Below are 18209 nucleotides of genomic sequence, written 5' to 3'. Positions count from 1 at the left end.
TGTAAATCGCTCCAAAGGCACAGGAACACTAGGATCTGTGGTGGTGACGTCCTCGGGCCAGCCACAGGGCCCTGATCCACCACGCGCCTGCGGAGATGCACCCAGTGCTGTGAACCAGCCCGAGTCCACGGCTGTGAGGTCCAGTCCCAGTTACGGCTCCCCAAGTCAGCACGACAGACATCGGATGGGACAGGGGACCATCCCTCCCTCCCCCACAAGACCGGGGACAAGGGGCACTGGCTGCAGGGAAGGAAGGAAGGAGCCAGGTGACAGCCAGGGACAGAGCCCCAGAGGAAGCAGCAGGACAGGACACAGAGGGGAGAGCACAGCTTCCCAGCGCTTCCAAGTCTTGGCTTTATTTCCTAAACAACGGTCTGTGTAGAGTGACAAAGAGGTGGGGCGGCAGGTGCCAGCTTCAGCCACCAAAGTGTCCCCAGGCCTGCAGGGACGTGTGGGAGAGGGTGGAATGCAGGAAGAAGGCGAATGTTTGATGTGGGAACAGGACAGCACCTTTCCCCCATTTCCCCTTAACTCCCCCCACCCAGCTAACACAGGACCCGCATCAACACCAGCAGGAGGGTGACAGGGATCCCAGGCAGACCAAGGTGAAAGGCAGAAAGGGATGGAAAACAGTAACCCCAAGTTCTGACAACGCAGAAGGCAGGGATGGCTCCACACGCCAGTTTGGGGAAGTGTGCTTGGAAATGATCGATTGTCACAATACTGTTACTTTTTATGATCGTGTGACATTTGATAGAAGAAATCCAAGTGGCCAACACTGAAACATTAAAACTCAAAGAATAGACATATGGTACCAGATAGGCTTAAGCAACCTGCCATTTCTCTGATTCATGGCCACAGAGGAGAGACCACGGCATTCAAGGTTTCCGCTCAGAGGACCCAGGTGTGGGATGTCCCAAACTTCCCGCTCATCAGCGAGATCAATGCTGTTGGCTTGAGCATGATGGGTGAAACCATCAACAGATTGTGAGAAGAGGTTACTGATTCATAGAGAAATGGAAGCAGATGAAGTAATCAATAGATCTTAAATTATTATTTTAAAAAGTGGTTTCACACTTCTGCTTCCACTCCAGGGTATGATGAGTTTAAAGACACATTGCTCACAATGAAAAAGAGCCAGACTCCCTTCAAATGCAGGACTTTTCTGAACTTCGCGGAGAGCTGAGGCCACAGAACAAACGGCTGGTCCCAAATCTGAGGAGAGACAGGAGCCTGCAGGGAGGGGAGAGCAGGGAGCGCTGGCCCAGAGGGGCGGAGGACATGGGGCGGAAGAAAGAAGGCTGAGCACAGGCTGGCGGCACAGGGACGCCCTGGGGCTCCAGAGAATGGATAGGTCTGTACCCCCGCGGCTCTTCCTCCAGAAGCCTCCTTGGGTACTCACAGAAAATCAGAGCCTTAGAAGTGTCCACGAGGTGCAGGCCCGAGGGCGGGGGTCAGCAGCCATGTCGGGGGGCCCTTTCCTCCTGTCCCCCTCTCTGGAACCAAAACCTATTGTTGGGGAAAGCGCAACAAACATTCTCACCCTCAGGAACTGGTGAAAGTTCCCTGCAGCTGGGGAGGGAGGAATAAAAAGTCTTATTCCTGGGGTGGGACAGGAGACACCCCAAGAACCAAAGACCTGGTAGGACTGAGATTTAATCAGAACATCAGAGACAGCTCCACTCCCCACTGCCCTGCAGTAAGCGAACAAGCTTGAATAGTAAGTGACAGCAGAAATGCTGGGAGGGGACAGGACAGGAGCACAAGGAGACCTTCCCCAAGGGGTCACAGGGCTGGACGGACAGCCCTCAGGCAGAACCACCTCCACCCTAACACAAGGTATGACCGAGGAATTTGGAGCCTGGGATGCACTGAGGGTAACCATAGCAACCACAAACCTCAAGCCCCGCCCACTCCTGCTCCCGTGCATGCATACACACGGCACAGGAAAGGGAAAAGTGCGCCATTTCCAGGCATAAACACTATTTATCTCAGTCTCTACTAGCTACACCAGAGTCAACAAAAGTTATGAGGTTTGGAAAAGACAAGAAAAAAATCCAAGACACAAAGCAATCATCAGAACCGGACTCAGAGATGACACAGATGCTGGAGTCATCTGATAGGGAATTTAAAATAGCGATGATTAATATGTTAAAGGTGGAAAAAGTGGACAACACATGCGATCAGATGGGCAACTTCAGCAGAGAGATGGAAATGATCAGAAATAAATGGAAATGCTAGAAATTAAAAGCGCAGTAATAGGCATAAAGAACGCCTTGATGGGTAGTCTCTCTGCTGAGGAAGAATCAGTTAACTTGAGGTGGGTCAATGGAAGTTACCAAACACAAAGAGAAAAAAAAGTGAAAACAAAAAAGAAACAGAACATCCACTAGCTGTGAGACATTCACACAGGTGGAGTCCAGAATGAGACAAAAGGCACGGGGCAAAGAAGGACTGGCTGAAATACTGGCTCAGAATCTCCCCAAATGAATGACAGACACCAAACCACGCAGCTAAGCAGTCCCGAGAACACCAGGCAGGAGAAGCACAAAAACGAAGCAAAGCTGAGGCACAACCGAGGAGACAGTGCCGTACCAGCGCTGCCTCCCAGGGCTGCTGCCTGCACACGTGCAGAATACTGACCGCAGGGAAGCCGGGGAGAGGCAGGCGGGAACCCTGCGCTGTTCCTGCAACTCTCCTGTAATTCCAAAATGACTGCAAAATACAGCATTTCTTAAAAGTGGTTTTGGTGTTAGGTACTCTGTTGAGAATGCACTAGTAACACCCAGGGCAGAAAATGAAGATAACTTTCTAAAGACGTCCTCTCCACTCATCCCCAACCTCTGGCATTTATGTTCTTGAGTTTAGAGTTTAAATCTGATTTGTGATGGGTCCCAGGAACCCAAGTACTCTTTATGGTATTGTTTTGATGGAAAATATCCTCCCACAAACAGCTAATTTACAATGGAAATTGAAGAGCGGAGGTGAGAACTGGGTATCTTGGGTTTTCTGTAAACTTTCTTCCACAAGGTTCGAGCCATCTCTCTTATACACACGGACCGGGCAGGGTGTACTCAGAGACAGGAGCTGAATGGGCCGCGGGTCTGGTGCCCCAGGCCCATGCTGCTCACCCGGCATGGGGAGCAGGAAGCCGAGACCCCAGGGCCAGCGGGGTCGGGGGGGACCTCGAGGGAGTCAGACTCTGGCCAGGCTAGGCTCCCGAATGGGAAACACCACTGTGAGGGCTTGCAGCCACTGAACAGGGAAAGCACTGTGCACCCATCGCTGCTGCCGGATGTGGTAAGGAAGACGAGCTGAGTCTGATAAACCAAGGGTGACAGAGGGAAAAGGGTCCGCGAGCTCATCGCACGGCCTCGGGAAGATGACAGGGAACTTCTGGCTGGAAGAACCTGAAGACTGCAGAAAGGCTTACAGGGGGCAGGGCCTTGGGTGCAGAGGATGGCGCACGGGGAGGAGGAGGGTCAGGGCAGGCAGGAGAGCTGGGCACTGGGCGAGGGGGGGAAGGGCAGGAGAAGCAGCGGGAACAGAGCTGGCAGGCAAGCTGGGATCAGAAGGCGGGCAGGGGCCCCCAGGACTGCCGGCACCGTGGGCTTTCATCCAATCCAGAACTCACATAAAGTGCGTATGTTGGAGAAGAAAACAGGACCGTAAACCCCGTCTCTTCCCTTAAGCACGGGACACGCCCGCCACCCGGCTCCCTGACAGCTCCCGACTGGCTCTTCTGCACTCCATCTTCTCTCCTGACTCGTCAGCTCCCACCCCTCTTCCACACTGCTGTAGGAGTCTCAGAAGAAACGCACCCCGATCAGTTCAAGTAAAGCATTTCATGCTGAAGGCGCCCAGCCCCGCATGACCCCCTCCCCTTAATTGAATGATGCGGCCCCTCCCGTGCCGCTGTCTGCCCATCTCCCCCAGGAGCTCATGAATTTCCTTCTCTTCCTTTAAAACCTTCTTCCCAAGAACATTTATACAGCTCACCCGGGTGGGGCCTCTCCCAACCGTCTGCACCCCTTGGACGTGCTTTTAGGTTTCCCCCATACTATCCGGGACCAGAGAAGCGTGTGGATAGGTCAGAGACCCTCGGAGGTCCAAGGTGGCATGGCCAGGAGCTACGATCTGAAGGTCTGGCATCTGAGCCCATCACTTGCCACCTGAGTGGCCTGGAGGCTGTTACTTAGCCTCCGAGTTCCAGACTCACACTGACAAAACGGAGGTAAAATGAATCCAGGGTGCTGGTGGAAGAGGGGATGAGATGAACCAGTGCTGGTGAGATGTCAGGACAGGGCCTGGTGCGCAGACACAAGACCAGCTACGATAAACCACGGGGTCCCCATTTCCGACCACGGGACCCCCAAGATGCCACCGCTGCTTGAGCACCTGAGAACCACAGCAAGTGTGAGGAGGCGGCGGTGAGCTGAGCGGGACTCAGGAGCTGAGCTCACTACCCACCGCCCCCCAAATGAGGGACCGTCTGACTACAGATCCAGGCGACCCTGTGAGCTAAAGCCCTTGGCCCAGGCCTCAGGGTCCTCGTGTCCAACATCCCCAGTGACTCTTGGGTCCCGCCTGCTGGCTGGGCTGATCTCCCCCTAACCCCACCCCGGTCCTATTCCCCGGTCAGTCGGCTTTCTGGCCCCCGCCCTCTGCTGCCATCTGTTCCCCTCTCGCTCGCCCCTCCCCGTAACCCCATCTCCCCTTCGAGGCTGGCTCAAGTCCCACCTGCTCTGAGGTCTCTCCCGAGCCCCAGGGGCCTTCAGGCACCGATTCTGACACTCGGACCAACGGCCACTTTCCGCCACTGAACCTCAGTCACTGAGAGCTTTGTCTCCCCATGTGGGGAACCGGGTCCTTCAGGCCAGAGACCTGGCTTCATCCTCCTTCCCCCGCCCCTCAGGCCACTGTGGACGTTCTGCCCGCAGAGCAGGTGTCCCGTCCACGCACGTCGATTAAGCCTGGGCACCGGGCCTCATCCACGACCCCGCACAGGACAAACTCGGGGTCTGGCTAAAAAACTATGGCTCCTTTCCGCAAACACCAGCTCCTCCCCAACGTGGCTGACAGACTGGGCCTGCTGGGCTGCACCCCTTGCCTGCCGTCTCCCCACCGCACCTCCCACGGAGCCCGAGGCCCGGGTCCAGGCCTCCGCCCATCACGCCTCTGCTCAGCACTCCCGCTAACGCAGCCACGTTCCTCCGTCCTGGACGTTCCCACAGCATCCCCAGCTCCCTCTTACAGCACATCCCTAGTAGGAAACGTGAGGCAGGAAGAACAGTGACACCTCAATTTAAGAAAAATCCCCTGGGAACGAAAGTGCTTCAAATGAGTCCAATAAAAAATTCTAACAACAAGGTTATCGTAAAACAAAGTTAAGACTTGCCGGTTTCTGCAGTCTTGCTAGAAAGTACTCCACACGCACAGGATGGGTGTCAAACCAAGGTCGCGCCTGTCCCGGTCTGCCGCGGGTGCACAGAGCTGGCCTCAGCGATGGTGTCAGGCTGCACAGTGTCCTAGTTCCGTCTCCCTGCCTCACCCTCCCTCCTGGCCTCTCTATTCGGCGGTAGGACTGGCTGCCCAGTTTGCAGGGACCAGAGCAAAATGGAAAGGTAGGGCCCCTTGTTCACAACTTACTGAGAATTTCAAAATATTCTGAGACAGCAGAGCACCTCCCCTGGCAGGAGGCTCAGCCACTCCCCAGAAGGGGGGCTAGGGTCCCGCCCCCGCAGAAGGGCAAGGCCGCTACCCTCCTCACCATCCCCCAGGAAGAATCCCTCTATAGTGTAGCCTCAAAACGTTTATTGGCATTTAAGCCTCTTATCTCTGATTTCAGAATAAAAAGCATTTCTCCCTATTTAGGAACGTAAAGCATCAGCAAACACACGAGGAGACCTCAGGGAGGAAGCAGACAGACGGAACGGGCTGCGGTGACAGAGGAAACTAACACCACGCAGGCCCGGTGGGAACTGGACAGTAAACACGCATGGTCCTTCCGTGCACGTGACGAGAGGGCGGGTGGGAAGGGCTGTCCTGGGTTCTACGGCCTTCGCCTCCCTGGAGATGCTGGCTGAGAACTGGGGCCCCGCTCAGGACCTGAAGCCCTATGTCCTGCCCACAGCAACCTCCCTGCACCACCTGCTCTCTTCCCTCCACACCCCGTCCACTGCGCGGAATACCCGTTCTCCCTTATTTCTGCACCAAGATCCCCAGGCGCCCCCAAATGCCCGGCAATGCACCTGAACGCCTGCCTTACCTTTCCTCCCCAAGTCACAAAGGAGCATCTCCCTGACATGCACGCTGAGCACGGTCCCGAGCACCCGGGTCTCCAAGCACCTGGCCCTGGGGCTGGACTCAGCAACATGGTCACCGGGCATCCTTGGAGGTTATGCAGAGGCACCAACAATGGACATACAAATCTCCGGGCCCTCACCCCGTGCCTCAGCCACCCAGGAAGCACGCGGTCTTGGCTGTGGAGCCCAGGAGGTGGGAGCTTACTGGGCAGGCGACGGTCACTAAGGCTTTAGAGCTATTCCCGTATCCCCTTGTTTTAAGACGCGTCTCAGGGTGCCTTCAAAACCTTCAGTTTCTTGTGGCTGGTGGTTTGACTCCATCTCACCGTAAAATCAAGTCTTTTGGCGTCTGAGACACTCTTGCCACCACTAACCCTGCAAAAGCTGGAGGAGGGGAGCTGCCCAGGCCGGTACAGAACCTCCCCATGGAGACAGCAGACACAGCACCTCACACAGGACTCACGGTGTTGGGGGTTTGGGTTGTAAAAGGGGAATAATTCGGGAGGCTAAACTTTTATGAAATGACGTCGAATGTAGGCCCCGGAGCTCTATTTAAATGTACCATCAAAGCCCCAAATTGTGCCACTCAGACTTAAACAGGAGCCTGTGTATCCCACACAGGAGTCATGAACCACAAACACAAAGAGCTTTTCTGTTCACTTGAGGAGATAAACAGTTAGGTTTCCGAAAGCACAGGATCTGATCATGCTTTTCTACTTTATCTTCTTTTCCCAGACGGTTGTACAAAAAATTCATGTTATTATGTGAGAATCCAATGCAAGAATCAGTGCCAGTGAAACATCTGGTGAAGGGAAGCTGGGGCAAATGTTGTTCCCTCTATGTTTCAGAGATAGATAGTAATTCAATCAACATGGATAATAAATTAGATGGTCATCAATAGGCATTCGCCCTCCGCAGGCTTCACAGAACTGTAGGAAGTGACCATGGTCAGAGCAGACCTTACAGATCATCTGTCTGAATCCCTTCTTCCACAGAGCAGAATCCCAAGGGGTGGGGCATATCCTGTCACCCAGTAGAGGGGGGCAGGACACCCCTCAGGGACGGTTCCTCGGCAAAGCCAAGAAGAAAGCCAAAGTGGTGCTTTGTATTTTGCAGAAAGCTGGGCCGGGTGGGCCTTGGGGGACATGAAAGTCAACTTCTCCCCAGCCACCAGGAGGTGAGGGGTCTGGGTCAGAGTCACACAGCCTCTGCTGTGTCATCACGCCTCCTGCCCCACGGTTGGCTTTAAGTCTACTCAACTGTTATCATCCAGAAGCATCCCACAGGGTTTTATTATTATTCGTTTAAACACAAAGAACCCCCATCCTTATCACACTAGTTCAGGGTTCAGTGAATCCGTGGCCCTCGTGTAGAGCTCTCTGAGGGTGTGGAACCCAGGTTTGCCCATGGACTTCCACTCAACTGCCCCAACGTTTAGACTACTGACACCCAAACACAAAATGGTCTCTCCAAGGTTATGTTTAAAAACCCAAATACGTTATGTTAAAGATACATTTCATCCTTACAGGGTCCCATTGCTTGTTCTCACGCGTTATAAAACAGATTTCAAATCAGACCCTCTCCGTTCCTTTCGTTCTCCTCAACTAGGTGTATGTCAAAGAACCGTGAGCCAGGACTGCAAAGGTCTTCAAATGTAATTCAGTCCAACCACGTCTCTGATGCTAGAGTCATGAATTATCACCTCCTGGCCATCCAGCTGATGACAGAATCCTTGCAGTGACGGGAATCCCACTTTGCTCCAAAACATCACTGTTTGACAGTTACTCCTTTTGCTGAATTTAACTCTGCCTTCCTGCAGCTCCCTGACTAGTGAAGTCTTTCATGATGCCTCAATTCCTGGGAATATAAAAGATCCCCTCCACCATCTTTTGTGATAAGAATGAAAAAGTGAGATCAACTGTGTATGACAATCAAATACATAGAAACATATTTAAAGTGTTTGCGTCTATTTACTCATCATATGAACATAGCTGACAAGACTTTCCCCAAACTTGGAAGGTGTGTGTGGACTGATCTGCCTTCACACACAGGCTGTGTTAAGCCCCACGGGGCAGCATGACAAGAGGGTTTCGGACAGAAAGTCAGACGTACCACAGAGCACCTCAGCTCAGGGACAAGAGGCCCAAGTCACCGAGAACCACAGGCCTTGCACTTTAGATCCTGTACACAGAAAAGCGGACGGGGATTTCAGACATGAAAGCAGATTAAAAATCACTGATTTGTAATCAAGTCCTTTTGAAAGTGCTTTGCGCGAGGGCAGCTCTGGCAGTGTACTCCACAACCAGGGTTTCCTTTTTAAGGATGTTTAATGATTTTCCCTGGGGGTCAGCTAGGCAAGTAATAGTTGTGGAAATGTTTCATAAACCCTAAAGCACTATAAAATGGGATGCTACACCCTCACGATACTATAAACGCTTACTGAGTGCTTACCTTGTGTTTATACTTGCTAGATCCCCAGTGCAGTAGGCACTTTTAATACCTCATATAAATGAGTAAAATCCTGACATCGGTGAACAAAAACCTGTCACTTGCCATCCGCCTCTACTACAAGGATGAGGTCAATAGCCACGGCAGCCGCTGACCTTCAACTCACCCTGAAAGGAGTTCAGGGTGGAGATCAGGAACGAGGCCCTCTGTGCTCTGGGAAACCCTGGCAGAACAGGCCTTCAGATAGAGGTTTTCAGGAGATTTTATGAGCCCAATTCTTGCATCTCCTCATATCTAGAAAAGCACTAAAATCATGAATGGTGACATCTGCTCCTCGTGAATGGCAGCCACCTTCTGCCAGAACGTGTGCTTCACTGCACGGACCCCCTTCACCAAAGTCACACATACGCTGACGCCCACCCCACCTCTTCGGATCAGTTCCTCAGAGCTGTCTGAGATGCTGTCCCGGGCTATCGTCCTCATTTTGTCCCCAAATAAAATTTAACTCACTACTCTCACATTGTACTTTTTTTTTTTTCAGTCAACAGACCAAAAGCTTGATCTTGCAAAAGATTTCTTTGCCTAGTCTAGGTATATGAAAAATGATAATATACCAAAATTGCATTAATTTACAGTTCACATGTAAAGGGGAAAAAACCATAAGACAGGAAAGCATCCAGAGAGACCAGGCATAAATAGCAGAGGGAGGGTTTCTGGTATGACTAAAGAGGGTTTGTCTTCCTACAGGTTGATGAGACGGTCGTTACAGAACTAAAGTAGGGAGCAGGGTAAGGTGGACAAGCCATGAGTCTGGGAAGTATCTCCTTTCCGGAAACAGGAGGAAGAGCTGGATGCCCTCGAAGGCAGTTCCTCTTCCAAATTATTAGTTGATTTTTGAATCAGTAACAACGGAAAAATTGGTAAGAAGAGTCTTCCAAGAAACTCCAAGATGAGGCTGCTTTTTTCTAAAATTGACACAAACACAATTAATACTAGGTTGTTCTGTGCCCATGAAGAAAGGTGAGGCATTCACTCTCCTAGCTTCCAGGTGCTCTGCCCACCTCTAGAATATGACCTAGTGGTTAAGGACGTGGACGCTGGAATCAGACTTCTGGGTTCAAATCCCAGCTCTGTCACTTGCTAACAGAGCCCCCTTAGGTGATTTACTTAATTAATCTGAGCCTCCATTCCCTCACCCCGCAAAAGGGGTCACTGCCAGTGTAAAGCTCCCAGAACAGAGCTGGGCGGACCTAAGTGCTACAAGTACATGTTCGCGACTACTGTCCTGGCCGGGGCCTGATGACAGGGCCCGGTCTCTAGACGTGCCTGGGAGAAGGCATAAAACGAAAACTGCCCATCACACTCTATTTGGGTTTCAATATTTCATGTTTATATTTTGTTTTCTTTCTTTTTTATTGAGAGCAGGAAGTTCCACCTTCTGCCAAGAAACAATGAACCTGTCCACTCAGTGACTGCAGTTTCCACGAGGAAGTGAGTGGAAGCAGATATTTCTGAAAAATACAAAAAGCCAAGCCTTGCCTTCAGTCGCTCATTCAGAGCTGCCTATGCGTCATCCCCAAAGCAACCGCCAGCCTCTGCAGCCGGGCTCTGCCTGGGCCCAGACCCGGGTGCCCCTCCGACCACCTTCCACCCCCTTCGCAAGCGGGCCAACCTTCGATGAAGTCCGAGGCTGTGTAAGGACGCTGGTCGGGGCTGCTCTCGGCCGGGCTGTTCAGGGCCTCCACGGCCAGCTGGATGACCTCCACCAGCTCATCCCGCTTGTCCTTGCGCACGGGCTTCTCCTCGGGGTGGCGGGTGAGGCCCGTCTCCAGCTGGTACACTTTGTGCAGGGTGAAGCTGTCAAAGGGCACAGCAGCATACTCGGTGGCCTGCTTGACGCCGGTGTGCACCTCCGCCCTGTCCACCTGGGAGCGCAGGAAGGCCAGCAGGTCGGCCTGGGCCCTCCCGGGGGGGCCCGCGGGGTCCCCCGTCAGACGCTGCGCGGTCCTGAGCTGCTCGCTCCTCTCCCGCAGCTCCTCCTGGAGCTGTGTGATCTGCCTCTGGAGGCTGCTGATGTAGTCGCGGTGACGTTCTTCCCACTCCTGCATTGCCGCCTGGTACCCGTCCTTCCCCGTGGGGCCGTTGGCCCGGGGCAGCCCCAGCTGCTCCTCGTCGCCCCTTGGCGTGCAGGCCAGCATGTAGAGGACAGAGACGACGCAGCAGAGGAGCACAAGCAAGACCACAACCCGGGAGACCCAGGTGAGCAGCCCCCGGCGCACCATCCTCGCTCAGGGATCAGCCACGCGTCCAGCAGCCACGGCGTTCATCCCAGACCACCCGGCCCGCGAGGGGCGTCCCTGGACTAGACCACAGGGAGCACACGTCCGGGGGTCCCCGAGCTGCTCTCATCCATTTCGGTCTACACAGCGTCTTGTTCCTGGGAGTCCACCACCAAGGGCAGCAGGTTCCTGACTTCTAAAGGATGAACTTCCAGGCAGAGGCAACGAGCCAGGGGAACCGTCCAAGTTGTCACGCTCATTCCCATCATAGCCTTCCAGAGGGAACCTGAGGAGACCAATGACAATAACACTTAGGACAATAACCCCCTTGTGTTCACCACGGCAATCAATAATCAATATTCAATGGAGTTTACGGAAAATGCTTACAACAGGTGATTAAATATTGTTCAGTGTTTCTAAATCAGAATGCAAATATGCATCTGCAGAGTAGCGTACACAAAGAACAAAGGATGTGGAAAGAAGACTGGAAGAAAACATGGCAAAATGTGAATTCTCTCTGGGTGGAAGGATTAATGGTGATTTTTCTGCGTCTCTGTAATTTTCTCTATCTTGCAAATTGTCCACAATGGCACATATTATTTTCATGGTTAAAAGGAAAAAGCAAAACTTGAATGACAATGAAATTGCAGAACAGGGTCTTCCCAGCACCCGAGGATGCAGACAGTGAGCATCCCAGGCTCCTGAGGCCACCCAACCAGGGTAGGCCTGCAAGCTGGCTCAGGGTGGTCCTCATACTTTCTGATGAGGAAGTGAAGAAGCACCTGGAGGCCCAAATATGCAAATGCTAAGTGCGAATGATAACACTCAGAATGCATCCGGACAGTTCTTCCAGGACAGGGGATGATGAGTTTACCACAGAAAGGGATGGAGCTGGGAGAAGTAGACCAGAAATACTGCTTTGTCAGGACTCAAACCCAGGACGCCTCTGCTCAACCTCTGGGAGCAATTTCGTGTCCTGGCGGCTCATCAGAAACACCCAGCCAGACCACAGGGCCTTTCATCCAACTCCACCGCCCCCCCAAACAAATGAGGAGCCACCTGGCTCTCACCCGCTGTCCCCTTCCCCCGGGAAGCCCCTCCCTCCTCCACCCGGCACTCCTTCCTCAGTGCCCTCCCTTCCTTAATCCCCTTTCCTCAGCTCCCCTGCCCATCTGAGCCGAAAAAAAGAATGATAAATGGATCAAGTAAGGTTTCTTGTTGTAGGGAGATTTTAATAAAACTTTCCTAGATGCATCTTTTTATATCACTTCTCTGAAACAACCTCCCTGAGGGTCCTGTGTCCTGGCCATTTTATAAAAATTCAACATTAAAAAAATCCCCATGAAAACTAAATTACCTTTTTTTTTAAGGTTTTTTGTTTGTTTGGGGTTTTTTTTTGGCTGTGCCTTGCGGCTTGTGGGATCTTAGTTCGCTGACCAGGGGTTGAACCCAGGCCTCGGAAGTGACAGCACAGAGTCCTTACCACTGGACCACCAGGGAATTCCCTAAATTACTTTTTACAGTCTTCACCCGACCTAGAAATCCAGATTCTCACCTCATTTACTGGTGGGCTGTCCCCTTTACTGACTGGAAGGACTCCAGTCAATTAGCAACTTCAGGACCCCTGGGAGTAGGGAGAGATGATCCTTCTGGCATCCTCCCTACACTGAAAATACCATAAACAGTAAGGCTCACTGATGGTCTAAGTAGTCACCTGCCATGTCCTATGGCCACACTTTCGAGTTCCTCTCCTATTTCCCTGGTGATGTGCCTCTTACATATATCACTATGCTATCAAAATAGTTTATTTCCCAATTTTCCTTTAAAGTTCAACACATAACATTCTCTCCAATATTTCCCTTGGCCTGAGGATTTTCTCTCTCCTATAATTTAGCACAATACACGGTTATCAGTGCTGAGTTTAAAGTGTATGTTTAGCCGTGGAAGCCTTTTCTGTCTGATGAAAATCTCAGGCTTTGTATAATTACTATAATTCTGTGATTTAAAACATCTCAGCTTTGGTATTCAGGCACCTTGCTGTTTTTAAGGAAATCGCTCCGATGAACTCATTATATCCAAGTATTAAATTACCAGTGAAGACATGTTATCATGTTATGCGGCTACTTTAAAGACTTTTACTTTAAATGGACTGTCATTAAAGACAAAATAAGCAAATCAAATAACAAAAATGGAAGGTTTAACACCATTTGTTGTACTGTGGAAACAAAGTATGCAATCTTTCTAACATATTTTTAACGGAATAATGGTTATGTTTGCATAATAAATTGAAATCACATTGGTTAACCAAAGCAATGTATTAAAGCAATGGCTAAAGAAGTTTAAAACTGTACAACAATTATTAGTTCTGTTCCATAAGTCTCTTGAAAGTCTAGTCTGGCTTTTGAAATTCACTAGTATAAATTTCAAAGTTATTTGGTATTCCATTCTTCTGGATGTAAAAGGAGAAAAAAACAGATGTAGGAAGAAATGACTTTTTAAAAGTAATAAAAGCCGTAAAAATTACTGCCAAAGGAGCAGTGATGGATTTCTCCTTTTAAATGTCAAGAGCAGATAACGTATGTCAGAAACAAAATTCTAGATCTTTTAACACACAGTGTTTTGGGGATATTTCTAGCAATCTAACCTGTAATGATAATAGTAACACCTGGCCACACATTTGTCTGCTAGAGTCAGGAGGCTCATCCTTCGCACTCTTGCTTCTGTGGAGACATCGGGTTTTTCATCTGCAGCAAAGATCTGACCTACTCAGCTCTACCACATACAGGAAAGAATGGCCTCAATGAGATGTAACCCTGACCAAACGTACAGCCAAACCGCAAAGGTACAACCTCTCCCGCTCTCTGCAGAGATGCTGGGAGAATTAAAGAGTTAACTTTTATAACGTGTTTACAGCTGCAGATGGAGAACACCATGTAATTACCAAGCACTATTACAAGTTAGAGACGACAGTGAAAATACAGCTGTACCATCCCAGCAGCATTGTGCTACTATTTTAAAAACTTAGGAAAGGCACCCAGATTTCAGAGGAGCTCCATCTTTGGGGTGGCTGGAGCGCGAGATACAGCCCTGTCAGTGACCAACGTTAGGAAGTGTGGGTGAAGGGAGGTGTGTGCTCCTATTTTTTAACCACAGAAAATCCCTCGTGCTCGTCAGGTGTCTTGCCACCTACACTTTAAACGTCCATCCTTCTCAAGTGCTTTCCCCAGTGCTTTCCTGCCTCTTGCCAAATCCCCGAGGATGTTCTGTGATGCACCTTGTCCAAAACACTGAACTTATTGATTAGACTGAAGAGACATCCAAGCCCAGCGGTTTTGCTGCCATTCTTACAACCTCTCTGGGCAACAAAACGGTGGGCGGAGGCTCCTCCACGGTCCTCTCTGAAGGGAGAATACGCTGCAGAGCAATGCTCGCCAGATGCCCCAGGGTGAGCCAACGTAACGCAGCGCTACTCCCCAAACTCTCAGGCTGGACAAGGGATCTAAGGACAGACTGAATAACCCTAAGAGCTCTGCCCTGGGGTATACAGGTAGGGGGCTGCGTAAGGAATTTCTTTCTGAACATTTAAGGAAGAGAGTCTGAAAGAAGCAGGGGGCCCTAGGCCAAGGGGTCCAGCAATGGGTGGGTTTCTCAGACTCCAGGTGCAAAAGCTGTCTGGCAGCCCTGACATCCTGGCCAGGCCACCAAGCATCCTGGGCAGCCCCACATCTCCAAATAACACAACGATGGTCCAACCATAGGACAGAATCACAGTCCATGCCATCTAGGATACTGTCATTATTCATCCTTGCTGTTACTGAGCATCTAATGTTATTATACACTGATAAGTTGTTACAGGAGATGAAAAGTGAACCAAACACAAATTCCATCAGCAAGTTCATGAGCTTGTAGAGGCATTAAGCCCTTTGTAAATAACTGTAACATGAGCCCCCAGCAGGCAAACGTCATTAAAACAAATACGAAGTGTTAATGCCATGCTCCCACCCACCAAATGTGTGGGTGGGGGGGGGTGTATGTGGGGATTGAGAAGAAAAGTATAAATATAAATAAATAAATTTCCAAACGAGAAAGGCTTAAAATAAATGTTAGGAATCAACAACGTTCGTTAAAATAAGATAGGCAAGTGGCCAAAGGTACTGTTTATCATTTCATCTTAAGAGTGGAAACTCTTTGAGAGTGAGACTAAGACAGGTCTAAGTTTGGTCCAGAGTCTGACACCCAACCAAAATGAGGACAGTGGAAATGAGAACTTCCACAGCTAGGACAGAGGCACCATTAGGACGGCTGTACTCATTTTACTCTGTAGACCCCAGGGGACGTTTTGGTCACGAGGGCTGTGTCCTGTGACAGAACGTCCATGAAAGGCTCATAAATCACGAGGCCCGCAGGACATGCCCGGCTGTGAGATGCTGCCGGGGCAGCGGTAGGCGGAAAGGACGGTGGCTCTGTGGCGAGACCAGGTCGGGCGGCACTACACACCACAATGACAGGCCTTGTGAGTGATAAAGGAGACCATTCAGGGAGTGGCAATAAATTCCACGGGACAGCTCCACCCTGTGCACACACACAGCCAAAATGGATGGTGGGGAAGAAAACCAGCAGTGTGTCCTGAGCCAGGAAGTGGCGGGCCAGGGCCCCAAGGCCGCTGTGTGCATCAGCTCCTCCTGGGCACAGACAATCAGCTCTTTGACAGCAGGGGCACAGCTAACCTTCAGCGGCAGGATTAGCTGTACTAACAAAACATAAATCGAGGTCCTATCTCTTGGGTAAACACACCATCCTGAACGTGTGTGGAGAAGGCAACCTGCAAAGATTCTTATTCAGAGATGTTCTCGGAAACGTATATAAAGTAACTCTGTACACTTCACCCGGCCTCAGTGCTGCATTTAGAATCCCCTCCGCCTCCGTTTGGCCCCCAGGACGGCCTCCGCGTCCCTGCCTTCCCACCACGGTGTCTACCTCCCCCCATCAGCTCGGGACCACACGGCCGGAGTGGGGGGATTCTGCAGAATCCAGCAGAACACGGACCAAAGCCACTGCAGGAGACGAAGACCCCCCCAGCCCCGAGCCCCTGCTCACTGTCTCCTGTTCAGATTCCTCCTAACTGTTCTCTATCTGGTCTCTTAAGAGAGACAAGCGTCTACACACAACCTCTGCAGTGCCGCCGCAGGGTCCACAGCAACCTGGCTCTTGTGCACACCTCTGCTTCAGAGCGAGACGCTGCAGAGAAGTTCAAGCAGCCTAAGGATGAGCATAGTCTCCCCAAACCACACCCCCGGGGGCTTCGGAGCAGGGCTCCTCAGGCGTGGCAGACCTTTCCGGAACGCAGGCGTCTCTGCTCCACTGGGGCTTGAGTCAGCACCCATCACGGGCCAAATGCTTTATCCTCGGGGTACTTCTGACGGCAGCTGGGGAGCGGAGGGAAGTCCTGTGTCACTGTCCACACAGGACAAGGTATGGGCAAGCAGGGGGGCACAGGCCTCCACACGCCATCACAGCATCAACGTTGCCGAGAAGCGTCCTCGTGGACCGCATCCACCCTGACACCAGGCTGCCCGGCCCAAGGCTCTGCCGGACACAGAACCAGGCTCCGAGGGTCGCACTCCTCCTTCGCCCTTGGCACTCGGATCAGGGGTCTCCAAACTGACCAACATAAATAGCACATTCCAGGCAGGAAATAACTAGTGGACGAGCACCACATGTTAACGTGATCATTGATAAGTCAGAGTACTGTTGTAGTATGTATTCCCAAAACAATACCCCTAAAATAACGAAAAAATTGTTTTTAATGTCTTCTCACCCTGAGGAACTGTCCCAGGCTCCCCAGGGACCCGCTTCCAGCTCCCAAGTAACTGCCCTCCACCCTGAGTTTCATCCCAGTGTCCCCGGGACAGAGCTGCATCCCCGCCCACCCCAGGGCCCCATCGCAGGTTCCCACTCCTCAGGGTGACCTTCCTGCCTCTGGACCTCCGGCTCCATCCCAGGGTCCCCAATACCTGCTCCCCAGACACTGCCTGGGCCCTGCCAGGTACATGCTTCCCGCCCTTCCAACCCAGAGGACCTGGACGTGGCCTTCAAGACACACTAGAGGGTCCATTCTGAGGTCCTCCCTGTAACCAGATCCGGGAGCTGGTTCCCCATGGCCCAGAGGGACCGAAATCCCCTCATCTCTACACTGCTCTGCAAGAATCATTGGTTCCTTTTTCCCTACTTGGAAGCAGAAAAAAGGAAATGTGGAAAAAGAAACTGGGGTCTGCTAATCAGAAAATGAACACATGGAGATTAATCACAGCTCTGAAAGCCAAAAGGCCAGGAAACAGGCCCAAGCCCTTTCTGCTAGTCTCTTTTGATTCTGGTTTCTAATTCACTGGTGAACCTTTGTAGAGAAGAATTGAAAGAGAGGGTCTTCCTGAACACACGTAGATTTTTCTATTCCCCGGCCCTTGCCACCTCCAACCTTGTTTCAGGAAGCATCTAAGGAGGTCAACCGGCACAGGTGGCAGCGATGGGGCCTGGGGAGTGACGAGAGAGAAGGGCACCGGTACAAGAGGGCAGAACTCATGCTACTTAGGATAGGCTGAATCAGGAACCTTTTCCCGCAGAAAGATGCCCCAAGCAGACATGCAGACCTGAGTCAGCTGCCCAAACCCTGCTGAGAGACCTGCCCGGCCTCGGTCTGCCCCGTCCTGCGGGCTCTCTGAGGCTGGTGGGGTCACCCTGCCCCCAAAGCGAGAGCCCCAGAAACCAGGCTCCCAGCACCTCCTGATGCTCACGATTACGTCGCTTAGAGAGCATCTGCTCTGGGCCAGACACCAGACTAAGCACTTTATAAACATCATCTCATTTAATCCTCCAAACAATCCTAAGAGCTACGTCTTATTATCCCATTAAAGATAAGGAAACTGAGGTTTAGAGCAGTGACGTAACTCACCCAAGGGGCACAGCTGGCAAGCGGCCAAGCCTGGTTTCAAATCCAGCTCAGTCTGATGCTAACCCTTGCTCTCACCCAGCAGGCTGTACCGTTCACCACCCTCACTAATCCCAAACTGCCTGCCGAGACCCGTTCCTCGTCTTGCACCCAACCTGTCCAATTTTTCTTGTTTCTGAATGCCTAGTGGATCTCGCCTGGCCCCTCAGATGTAGCATAAAGCAATCTTTT

At 51.5% G+C, this 18209-nt stretch overlaps 1 protein-coding gene across 9 annotated transcripts in view; it reads right to left on the bottom strand.

Moving 5' to 3' along the window:
• The window catches only part of CSGALNACT1 (chondroitin sulfate N-acetylgalactosaminyltransferase 1), a 322625-nt gene that overhangs the window by 73464 nt on the left and 230952 nt on the right, over positions 1-18209 (bottom strand). For all 9 annotated transcript variants that reach the window (XM_073798689.1, XM_033848803.2, XM_073798688.1 and 6 more), the window contains one exon: positions 10426-11318. In XM_073798689.1, coding sequence (XP_073654790.1) covers positions 10426-11035 — 610 coding nt within the window. In that variant the 5' untranslated portion in view covers positions 11036-11318. The remainder of the gene's footprint in view (positions 1-10425; positions 11319-18209) is intronic.

Source organism: Tursiops truncatus, chromosome 21 (assembly GCF_011762595.2).
Source record: "Tursiops truncatus isolate mTurTru1 chromosome 21, mTurTru1.mat.Y, whole genome shotgun sequence".
In the NCBI taxonomy this organism is placed as follows: domain Eukaryota; kingdom Metazoa; phylum Chordata; class Mammalia; order Artiodactyla; family Delphinidae; genus Tursiops; species Tursiops truncatus.
Note: the sequence above shows the minus strand (reverse complement) of the source record. Positions and strands in the feature narration are given on the sequence as shown.